Here is a 12,619-nt window from a genome sequence, read left to right on the forward strand (position 1 = left end):
ATGCCATTTGAACTGAATTTTGTCTATAACCTTTCCAGAGATGGCAGGGATGCTGGATGGGTAGCTAAATCACTTATTAGCCAAGAATCATCTTTCTGTACAGCAATACACATTCACAAACTGTGCTGAGGCCAGAAGGCCATATTTATACCACGTATAAATATGACCCCACTTTGCTGAACACAACAGTATGAATCAGGGATAGATACCTGAACCATCCATGGTTCAGGAACCAATCCATGACATTTTACTTGGAATCTGAAATTAGGGCGCAAGAATGAACAGACTGTGATGGGCATTGGGGCTGTAAGACCAGGGGAATTGTGGGAGGGGGGAAAGCCTGGAAGTCAATTTAGTAATAAACAACATTTAATAAGAACTCAGTATGTGCCAGGCCCTATGCCAGGTCCTAGAAATTATGACAGACATGGTTCCCACCTTCATCTCTAGTGGACGGGAGAGTAGTAAGTAAACCAATACATGAAATGAATAGTGTGCTAAATACTATTAAGAAAAGAAACAGGATGCTGAGTTAGAGAACAGCACAGAGAGGAAGACAACTTTAGGTACGGTGGTCAGGGAGGCCTCTCTGAGAAGGTGACACTTAAGCTGAGATCAGCCATGAGACATGATGGGAAAGTCCATTCTAGGCAGAAGGAAGATTAAGTGCAAAGGCCCCGGGACAGGGAAGAATTCAATGTGTTGTAGAGATCGAAACAATGTGAGAGACCAGCATGAGGGAAGGGAGAAGAGGAAGGTGGAACCAGGATCACACCAGTTTTGTAGTGATTTGTAAAGGGTCTGGACTTAAATGGGCAGCCAATGAAGGGTTTTCAGAAAGAAAAGATATTGTATTGTCAATATTTTAAAAACTGATTTTATTTATTTGAGTGAGAGAGAGAGAGAGAACACATGCACATGGGGCGGGAGGGGCAGAGGGAGAAGAAGACCCTCTGTTGAGCAGGAAGCCCAAGGAGGGGCTCCATCCCAGGACCCCAGGATCATGACCTGAGCTGAAGGGAGATGCTTAACCAACTGAAGCACCCAGGCACCCCAACTGTCAACATTTTAAAACACCACTCTGGTGTGAGGACAGACATATAAGCTAATGGGATAGAAGAGAAAGCCCCCAAATCAATCCTTGCATGTATGGTCAGTTGATTTTAGACATGGGTGCCAAGACCATTCAATGAGGAAAGGACAGTCTTTTCAGCAAACAGTGCTGGGAAAACTGGATATCCATATACAAAATAACGAAACCAGACTCCTAGGTCACTCCATACATGCACAAAATAACTCCCAATAGATCATGAACCTATTGAATGAAGTTGGATCCCAACCTTAAATCATATACCACATACAACAATTCAAAATGGATCAAAGGAAAAAAGTAAAAGCTAAAAGTATCAAACTCTCAGAAGAAAACACAGGGGTAAATCTTCCTGACACTGGATTTGGTAATGATTTCCTGAATACAACACCAGAAGCATAGGTGACAAAAGAAAAAAAAAAGGATAAACTGGGGATCCCTGGGTGGCGCAGCGGTTTGGCGCCTGCCTTTGGCCTGGGGCGCGATCCTGGAGACCCGGGATCGAATCCCACGTCGGGCTCCCGGTGCATGGAGCCTGCTTCTCCCTCTGCCTGTGTCTCTGCCTCTCTCTCTTTCTCTCTGTGTGACTATCATAAATAAATAAAAATTAAAAATTTTTAAAAAAAGGATAAACCGGACTTAATGAAAATTAAAAACTTTTATGTATCAAAGGATATTGTCAATAGAGTAAAAAAAAAAAAAGACAACCCACATAATAGGAAAAAAGATTTGCAGGTCACATATCTCATAAGGGAATTAACATCCAGAATATATTAGGAGCTCCTGTAACTCGGTAACAATAAAACAAACAACTTGATTAAAAAATGGGCAAAGAAGGTAAATAACTTCCATACCATTTCTCCAAAGGAGAAATACAAATGACCAATAAACACATGAAAAGATGCTTAACATTATTACTCATGAAAGCCAAATCATAATGAGGCACCTCTTTAAGCACATTAGAATGGCTATTAAACAAAACAGCAAGTATTGGTGAGATTGTGGAGGAACTGGAACCCTTGTTCATCGATGGTGGAGATGTAAAATGGTGTAGCCACAATGGAAACACGCTTGGGAGTTCTTCAAAAGTTAAAATAGAATTATCACTAAAAATAGTAATTCCACTCCCAGTTAACAGATCCAGCAGAATTGGAAGCAGGGACTCAAACACAGACCAGCATACCAATTCTCACAGCAACATTACTCACAATAGCTAAAAAGTACAAGCCCCCAAGTGATGAATGAGATAGGTAAATGGATAAACCAAATGTGATATATACAAAGGATAGAATACATCCACAAAAGGGAATGAAATTCTGATAAAGGCTATAACATGAATGAACCTTGAAAATATCATGCTAGGTAAATAAACCAGACACAACAGACAAATATTGTAGGCTTCCACTTACACGAGGTCCCTACAATAGGCAAATTCACAGAGACGGAGGTAGAATAGAGGTTACCAGGAGCTGGGGCAGAAGGGCAAATACGGAGTTACCATCTAATAGGTACAGTTATTATTCTTTAGCTGATGGAAAATGCTCTGATAGTGGGTTGATCATGATGGTTGTATAACATTGCGAATGTACTTCCTGCCCTCTGAATTGTATGCTTAAAAGTGGTAAATTTTCTGTTGTGTATATTTGACCACGATGAAAAGAAGTGTTAAAAAAAAAACAAAAACTTGCCACCACTGGGAAAGCAGACAGGAGGGAGGCGACTGTGCAGTCAGGGGAGCTGGTCAGCAGAGAGGATGGCACTGACACACAGGAGAGTGAACAAGAGAAATTACAAGAGAGAACCCAAGAAAATAACTAGAGTCTGATGGCTTCCTGGTCACATGAGGCCCAGCTGTGCTTCCTGTGCTTCATTTTGGTGAGCCTCACCCACACGCTTCCAGTGAATTGCTTTAGACTTGAGCTGGACTGAGTGGATCTTTGTTCCTTGCAAGGAAATAATTCCTGATGAAGGCAGGGAACAGCTGGAATCTGGCAAAGCATCAATGCTGGAGGCCGCTGGTTCCTACAGCCAGACCACAGCTCCAGGAGGGCAGAGAAACTGCTTTATCCCTCCACTCAGTGCCCAGTACCATGCCTGGCATAGTGGTGGGGGACAGGCCTTCAATATGTGAGTATTGGATAAGTGCCAAGAAACCCCCCCCCATGAGTCTATAAAGGTCTGAGCTTCCACATTCTCTCTCACCAAATTCATACCTACTTTATTTATTTTTTAAATATTTATTTATTTATTTATTTATTTATTATGAGAGATAGAGGGAGAGGCAGAGACATAGGTAGAGGGAGAAGCAGGCTCCATGCAGGGAGCTTGATGTGGGACTCAATCTTAGCACCTCAGGATCACACCCTGAGCCGAAGGCAGATGCTCAACCACTGAGCCACCAAGGCATTCCTCATACTTAGTTTAAACCAAGGCAACTGAGACCTTAAATCTGTCCTTGTTATTGATGTCAATAGCCAAGTTTGGTTCTTTGCAATGACTTCTACCTCATTTGTTCAAAGTCAAAAGAAACCTATGCTAAGGCTTCAATTTTGCAGACTCCTGGGCACCCTTCTACAAACTTTGAGTTTCAGGATGCCCAAGATTTACTGAGTTTCCAACAATATTCATCAAACCAGGTGTGTAAAAAACAGTTAAACTTATTTTCTGGGATCCCTGGGTGGCGCAGCGGTTTAGCGCCTGCCTTTGGCTCAGGGCGTGATCCTGGAGACCCGGGATCGAATCCCATGTCGGGCTCCCGGTGCATGGTGCCTGCTTCTCCCTCTGCCTGTGTCTCTGCCTCTCTCTCTCTCTCTCTCTCTGTGTGTGTGACTATCATAAATAAATAAAAATTAAAAAAAACTTATTTTCTCATGAACCTAGAAAACACAAAAACAGTTTTAATTGAACAATTCTCTGTTGGTCATAGATGAGAGAAAACATCTTCCTTAAAACACTGGAGTCAGAATATCAAGAGATCTTTAGATGGCAAAAATAGAACTTGGCTCATTTGATTTTTCTCAACCATTCCAACCACCAGGGCATGCCATTCCTGACAAGGGAAAAGTTGAAACAACCTAATTTCACAAAAAGAGGGGAACTATTACTCAGATAAATTTTTTAAAGATTTTATTTATTTATTCATGAGAAACACAGAGAGAGAGAGGCAGAGACATAGGTAGAGGGAGAAGCAGGCTCCCTGCAAGGAGCCCGATGAGGGACTTGATCCTGGACACCAGGGTCATGCCCTGAGCTAAAGCAGATGCTCAACCACGAAGGCACCCAGGCATCCCCAGAGAATTATTTATAATGATGTTGGGCTATCACACAATTAAAATGGTAACATGAGGACTATGTAACAAGAAGACATTTACAAAATATGACTGAATGAAAAAAGAGGAAGACAAAATTATATGTGTAATTTGATTATAGCTATGTGGAAATGAAGTTAGTAGCTATAAAGACTGGAAGGTAACAAAATGAGATGAATAAAGTGGCTGTGGAGTAGGGGAATTATACACAGAATTTTAGAATGTATTTAAAATTTACTTTATACTATTTAAAAAGTCAGCTAGAAACACACATGCATGCACACAGCTCCAGAAAGAAAACCTGAACAAATGGAAGGAAGAATTTTGGTCAATGGGTATAACCGATGACTAGTCTGGGCTTCTCTAAGGCAGGGTTTCTTCAAGTGTGGTCCTGGGACCAGCGACATCACTATCCTCTAAGAACTTGCTAGAAATGCAAATTCTGGCCAACCCCAGACCTACCAGATTGGAAACTCTGGGGCTGGGGGCCCAGCAATCTGTTTGATAAACTCTCCACTTGATATAGATGCCTGCTCAGGTTTGACAAGTATTGCTCTCAAGTACCTTCCCAGTCCGACTGTCTGTGGTTTCCATGAGTCTAAACGGTCCATCTTTGCCACCTTTGTTGTCTTCCCCAACACCACTTTCACTGTTTACAAGAGCTTCATATGACTTATTGGATCAGGTCCAAGGTTCTACTTTTGTTACCAAATTTCATCTTTACCACCACAGCTAGCTAACATGGACCGGGTTTATGTGCATCATCTCACTTAACCTCCTGACAACCCTGTAATATTAACATCCCCGCTTATATAATATATATTAATGTAATATCCCCACAGATGAGAAAACTGAGGCCAAACAAAGATCAAACAACTAGGAAATGAAGAAACAAAATGACTCCAGAGCACAAGTTCTTAAGCACCACTGGGGTTCAGGGTCCATAGACAACAGTGGGTGGTGGAGCTGATATATGAAGCCAGGCCTGATTTCAAAGCCTGCTTGCTTTGTGGCCACTCAGCTCTGTTGCCTCACACACTCTGCTAGGCAGGGCCATTTGCTCACTGCCCTTGGAATACATCACTGCCAAGAATCACATTGTTTGCAAATATCTACTGTCTGTGTTCTTTACCACCAACCCACGTCCTACAGCCTCCAAGAGGCCCTCCAGGCTGCTTCCCCAAGATCCCCAGCTAGGATGGGTCATGTTCTCCCTTCTCTTCACCCCCATGGTACCCTATCTGTAGCCCTCTCACAATATTCACGAGTCCCTGCCCCGAATTATAGTTATACACATGCTCCTTCAGGAGAGGCGGTGGTCTGAGTTGGCCTGGTGCCACTAGCGACTGACACAGAGCACACATTGATGGAGTCAATGTGTCTTTTATGTGACTAAATTCATTTTCTAGATATTTTATGTATCTTATTTGTCCAACTCAAGACAGTAAGCTCCTTAAGAACAAGGACCAAATCTTTTACTTATTTTATATTTTCAGGAATATTCAGCCCTGGGCCAGATACACAGTCAAATCTATAATATATGAGTGAATTCAAAAGAATGCTACTGGTACACAACTCTGGTATAATTTTTCCTATTACTTAAACCCTGCAAGAATGCAGCATATATTAATGGAGGAAAATTTGGTACTGCACAAATAGAGCCAAGCAACCATTTTTTGTAAATAGATAGAAATAATAAAATTCAATGTTTTTAATATTAGGTGTTAAATAATAAAGAAAATTATATGAGCACATTTTCCTGAAAATTTGTTCAAATTTCCATGCAATTGGCGTTAGAGGAGGGGGGATCACAATTCTGTCTTTTAAAAAACTGAGGCTAAAATAGGTCTTCATTATTCCTCTTTTAAAATGAAAACATACTATTTTAAAAGATTATAACATAAACCCTAGTCTCTCATAAGGAAAATGTGGGTATTTTCATTCCAGGTATCTATCATCTGATCTGCTACAGTATATTCTAACCCAACAAATATACTTTTAACAGGAAGGAAAAGAATCTCATAAATATTCTAACTCCTATCCCAGACCCAGAAAAGGTACAGAAAATCAGAATATGTATTTCAATAATATTTAAACGTCAAAACTATTTAAACCTCAAAAACTAGATTTATCAACTTTTAGGAATAAGATAATATAAAAAACACTGCCTCTCGTCATTCATAAATCATTTAACTTAATTATATACCTCAATTATATGCACCAGAGAAAAATACCAAGCCACCACATATTTTTAACAAACTGGGAGGCACAGACAGATTAAGAGTACATAACAATAAAACAGATAAAGATGATCAGATTATTATGGCCTTTCAATAGTCATTTATTCCCATCCGAGCCTCACACTGTACCCACATGGTCTGGCAGTAAATATACAACAAAAGATCTGATGAGCTTGGCGATGCTCTAAATCTAAATCAATGTACTACCACTGAACAGACAGTGTAAACTTACCAGCTCCACAGATCCATAATGTTTCCTACTGAAATCCCCACGTCTACAGCCTAGGTCTTCCGAGACAGAGCTGGAACAAAAATGCTTCATCAGTATTATACATAGCGATCTGGCCACAAACCTTCTGCAAAAATCGACTACCATTTGCAAAAAGGGCTGCTATGGAACAGGCTTGCCCCAGCTCCTCACTGCAGGGGAGCCTCCTTGCAACAGACACAGTCCTCAGCAGCCATTGCAGAGCCCGGCGTTCGTGGAGCCCTCAGTAAAGAGAAAAACACCCGAGTCATTCCTGGAAGTATAGGCAATGATTGAATTAAATATTTAGTCATTTGGAATCGACTGAAATTTCCAAGGCTACTGGTGGTTTATAATTTCATTTCTGTATAACCAAAGGGGATGAAAGACCCTGCAGTAAACTTGAGGCGAGGGATAAAGCTTGCAATTATCTTTCGTTTAAGAGAGCCTCTTTGTCCCAAATATTCAACATTAAAATAACCAGCCTTATTTGATGCTACAGAGCAGAAATGAAACTTTAAATAGGAGGAAGAAACTTCAAAATCCTGCCAGGCCCCACCCCACCCCTTTTAATTTATGATAATATGACAATATGAAAAAAATAAAAAAGAGCAGCACTGACAGAAAATCTAAAAATCTAACTTCAAGGATATTTAATTTTTATATAACAGTAGCTAATACTTTCCCCAGCCACCCCCTACCCCCATCAGAAGGCTTAAATCAGATAAGAAAAATCACACGCATTGTAAAGAAGAGCAATTAAAACAAGGGCAAAACTCTTACTGCATTTACATCTTGAATGCAGAATTCCACACTCAAAAGACACATATCTTATCGACTGAGTTAGTATATTTGGGACTCCAAGCGGTGCTCCTGAAACCACCGGAGATCCACAGATGCAAGCAGCTTTAACAAGTTTTGTTCTCATATGTCATGCAAATAACTCTACTGAATCATAGAAAAGAAAATTGCACAGGAGCTACATGTTTCATCTCTCCAAAATATTTGGGATCTAACATGCAGAGAGAGGTGCATTTTGTACCTTTTCATCCTTCCTTAAAAAGTAGCTACATTTTCTAAATTACAGCCTTCTTGGCATGCTCAGAAAGAGACTGACTCTGCTATTTAGCATCCACAGACCTGACTCTTTGCCAGGACACTATTTGATAGGCTCCAAGCAAGACAGCATGAAAGAAATGAGGGTCTATTGGTATTCTGCTTCCACCATTTCACAGAGATGAGTGAATTAATCTTATATGAGAAATTTAACCTTTTGTAGTCCTTACTTCCTTAGCAGAAACTGTGCAACAAATTAACAAATGCAACTTGGAAGGGTGCCCCACTTATTTCCCAAGCTGCCATCCTGCTTCTAGCAACAGGATTTTCTACCCTCTAAAAAAGTCTCTGAAAGAGATTTAAAATTTCCCTCCATGACCTATTTCGGTCTGTATTCAAATGTCCTCTATGCCTATTTTCTTAGCCCATTTTGAAAACCCTCCTGGAGAATATTGCCAGTGCCCTATGTAACAGTTTCAGGATCCTTCCCCAGTGGCCTTGGGTTACTGAGAGAGTGGACTTCAGTGACAAGAGCATCTCTGCATGGAGCCAGAGATGGGGCACAGAGCGAAGGCCCAATGGCTGGTGCCTGAAAGCTCTGTCTGCCCAGCTCAGCCCACCTCTTCAGTTTTAGCAGTAGCACCACCCCCCTCCCCGTAGCTTCTAACACAACTGACCACCATCATGAGAGGAGCAAGGATGCTGGGCTGGGGGGCCCTCCCGGGGCCACTGGAAGCATCACCAAGGGCGCTCTGAGACACAGTGCCAGCTCGCTAACTTTGCCAACAGCCAGAAGCTAACACAAAAAAAGATGACAATCCTGAATCCTGGGGCAAACACATCCTTAGAAGCTTCATAGGGAGCAAAGAGTGTCCTATGAAAACAACCCAGAGAGATAGAAACAGAACATCTGCTATCAGTTGCCGGTTTCCCCCTTTAATGACATTTCATGCAATAAACTGCAGGGACAGTGCGCTAATGGAGAGAGCCAGGCTGAACTATATGGGGTGCATTTCTGTGGCTGTAGGAGGCACTCAACCCACCATGTTATGAAGCCCTTCCACCTCCATCTACTCCCTCCTCAGGCTCTCTGGCCTCTTGCTACCCAGGACAAGAGAAGTGATTAAAGGAGTCACTGAGAGCTCCCAGAGGAGCTTTGTTCTCCTCTGGGTCCTAAGGTCTGGTCTACTGCTTGGCACAGAGTGGACATGGACAAAATGTTTGTTGTCTTAATGCAAGTATTTGTACATCATTTGGATCTTACTCGCTAGTGCCTGAGAGCACCACCAGTGAGCACCAGGCCAGCCACCTGTTGACAGACTCCCTCATAAGCCAGTGGTCATTATTCTATCCAGACAGTACTGGCCTAAGACACTGCTATGTGCATGCCAAAACCTATTCTCTTTTTCCTCTTGGGCTTGTCACTAGATGACATTTCCTAGCCCCTCTTGCAGTGTGGCTACATGACTGAACTTTGGCCAAGAGAGTATGGGCTGAAGTGCTATGTACCATTTCCAGGCACAGCCCATGAGAGGCCCTTACTTTCCTTCCCCTTGGCCAGCAGGGTGGAGAGGACTATAAGGACCTGCAGGAGGGCAGAGCTTCAGGATGGAAAAACCTGGTCTCTGAAAGACCAAGTGGAAGGCCGCACCTCCAGGAACATCCATATTAGAATATGCTGTGAACAAGACATAAACACTGACTTGTGTTAACCCCAAAGAATTTAGGCTTACCTGTTAAAGCTGTCTTGTCACCCGAACTAATCTGCAAGTGGGTATCTTGCAGCGGGGTGCTACCATAGCAACCTAGAGTATATGGCACCTGCTTGGTAGGTAGGTAGCTGTCAGTGAGGAAATTGACCCTGGAGGCTGGGAAGATGGAGATCTATGTAACACAGTGGCAAAATATGTGATAAAACTTATACCTGCAGAGATGTAGAAGGGGAACCTGTGCCTTCTGAGCCTGCAGCCCTAGAAAAAGTGGCAGGATAGTGATGCTGTGTGTACCTCCTACTGGCTGACCTTGGCAAAGTTTTTTGTTTTTTTTTTTTACAAAGGAGAGACAGAGCCCAGGCAAGAGCCAGATGGGTTTCACACAAAGGAAGGGAACAGAGAGAGTCTAGAGATCAAGGGCCTCACAGGCTTAAGAAACCATCATTTTTGGACTCCAAACAGTAAGAGTTCTGTTGTGGGCAGAAATGAGGGAGACGTAACTCTTCCAGACCTCACCCATAAAAATTTCCCACAGAGAATCAATCCTTGCTCTCTTTGCTCACCTGCTCGATGAATGGAGAGGGCTGTGAGGACCAAGACAGGTGAAGCCAGGACAAGAAGAAGGCTTGCTCCCTACATGACCACAGAGAAGATACCAAGTGACATGAGTGAAAAATAACTGATTATTTTATGGCATGAAGATTCAGAGTTTATTACAACAGGTGATTTTATCTTAATGGGTATGGTTCTCTGTAGTTAACAGACAGGAGAAGAATAACTCACACAATAATGGGTGGGCAGAGGGCTGGCAGCCCAGAGGATTCTCAGGGGTCAGCAAACTATGGCCCCCAACCACCTGTTACTGCAAATGAAGTTTTATTGGAATATGCCACGCCCTTTGGCTACAGGTAGTCTGGGAGGGCTTTGCATCACGACAGGGCAGCGTTGAGCCACTGCAACAGACTGTATGTATGGCCCACAGAGCTCAAGCTATTTACTCTCTGGCACTTTACAGAAAAAAGTTTGCCCAGCCTCTTCTGTACAGCCTCGCAAATCCCCTTTGCTGGTTCCAGGCCTCCCAATGAACTGGGATGAATAAGCCAATGGAAATACTTGAGTCCATCAGAATCCCTGGGCGAAGCTTTCTAAAAATGCAGATTCCCTGGCTCTATTCCCAGAGGTTGTGACTCAGCACATTTGTGATTTTCACAAGCCGCTGGGGGAATTCTGATGCAGGTGGTCCACAGACAGTGTTTTGAAGAATCCTGCTCTTCCAGATGACTCTGGAACCCCTGGGAAACCCGTCAGCCATTCTGCAGTACTTACATAAGGAGGGACAAGGCCTTATTTGTTTTAATGGGAGGACGTGTGATATAGTCCTTACAAACATGTGATTCAGTCACAGATATATAAGTTCTTAACCTCCCTTGGCAATGTGTAAAATGTGTAATCAAGTATTGCCTACTTAGAAGGAATAAATCAGAAAGAACAAATAAAAGTTTATTTTAAGCACAAGGTCTGGGTGGCTCAGTGGTTAAGCGCCTTCGGCTCAGAGCGCGATCCTGGAGTCCCGGGATCATGTCCCACATTGGGCTCCCTGCATGCAGCCTGCTTCTCCCTCTGCCTGTGTCTCTGCCTCTCTCTCTTTCTGTGCCTCTCATAAATAAATACAATCTTTAAAAAAAAAAAAAAAAAGCACAAGGTCTGTCACATAAAAACCACTCAATAAGTGTTAGCTATTGCATTACTGCTCTTATTAGCAGTATGATTTTCAAGGTTGTTAAAGCTTTGGGAAGGGACATTTGCCATAGACAATTACCCACTTTTTAAAGAGTTCTAAATAAGACACCACACCCCCATAGCAGAAGAATAGGTTTGGGGCCAAGCAACAGGCCTTTCTGGACAGGGCTAAGTGCAACGTCACAGTTCAGCACGATGTCTCCTCCCTCAAAGGGCTGCCCCTAGCAGTGTGGCCCCACCTAGAAAGTACTTGGGACCCAAAAGCATGTCACCAGCACAGGGCAGGTGCAAAAAAGAACCAGAGAGTTCAAGTTTCTCACTCACATGCAATGTGTTCTGGGCTCTAAATAGAAACTCTGTTTTAGCAAATTAATGTGTGAGGACACTGGATCACGCTTTGAAAGCATGCACAGGGCTGAGGACCTTCATGTTACCTCTCTAAATAAGGCCTGGGATGAGAGCAAAGATTTCCAGCCCCACAAAGAGGCTACAAAAATTACTATTATATAAGTCAGATTCCCAGAAAGCAGACAATCCCCTCCAAAGAGTCAAATTAAATAAGGAAAGAAAGGAAGCTGATTCTCAGTGATATGGGTCCTTTACTTGACTGACCTAGAGATTAGTGATTCACCCTGATGCCCGGCCAGACCCCACTAATCCAGGTCCTGGTCATTTCCAGCCTTGCTAGAGTAGTTAAAGCCAACAGTGAGCACGAGGACTCTTCCTGGGTCAACAGAGAGAATTTGTGAAAAGCAACAGGCAGATTTTCAGGAGCCTATGGACAGCAGGGTTCAGGGTGAGGAACTCCAGGACAAGGCCTCAGCCCTCTTGAGAAACAGAAAGTAATAGACAGATGGAGGAGATCCCCCTATTTGAGGACCAGAGAGGCTAAAAAATGTGTCAGACTACAGATGTGGGCTTGGACAGAGCCTGAGCCTCCTAACACCAGGAACCAGGACAGCTTATTGCACAGAAGGGACCAGTTGTCTCTCCTGAAGGTAAGTGACACCAAGAAAGCAGAGATGTGATTATACATTAATTTCCAACAATGAAATGGAAGAATTCGGTCCTCTTTCGAAGACATTTAAGATATCAGAAAGGAAGAATTAAGCAGGAAGATTTGTAGAGTGTAAGGAGCCCTGGAAATCAGAGCCCCTTGATTCTTGCTTCAGACAGCTCCCTGCTCCCCTGTCAGAAAGAACAAATAAAAGTTTATTTATTGTATC

General features: G+C 42.7%; 1 protein-coding gene across 4 annotated transcripts in view; it reads right to left on the reverse strand.

Moving 5' to 3' along the window:
• GARNL3 (GTPase activating Rap/RanGAP domain like 3) overlaps positions 1-12,619 on the reverse strand; it is a 146,532-nt gene that overhangs the window by 102,266 nt on the left and 31,647 nt on the right. For 2 of the 4 annotated variants that reach the window (XM_025475197.3, XM_025475196.3), the window contains exon 3: positions 6,871-6,940. In XM_025475197.3, coding sequence (XP_025330982.1) covers positions 6,871-6,940 — 70 coding nt within the window. Of the gene's footprint in view, positions 1-6,870; positions 7,337-7,668; positions 7,793-12,619 lie in introns of those variants that run through there. The other 2 variants (XM_025475202.3, XM_025475200.3) reach the window with 2 other exon arrangements.

Source organism: Canis lupus, chromosome 9 (genome assembly GCF_003254725.2).
Source record: "Canis lupus dingo isolate Sandy chromosome 9, ASM325472v2, whole genome shotgun sequence".
Lineage (NCBI taxonomy): Eukaryota > Metazoa > Chordata > Mammalia > Carnivora > Canidae > Canis > Canis lupus.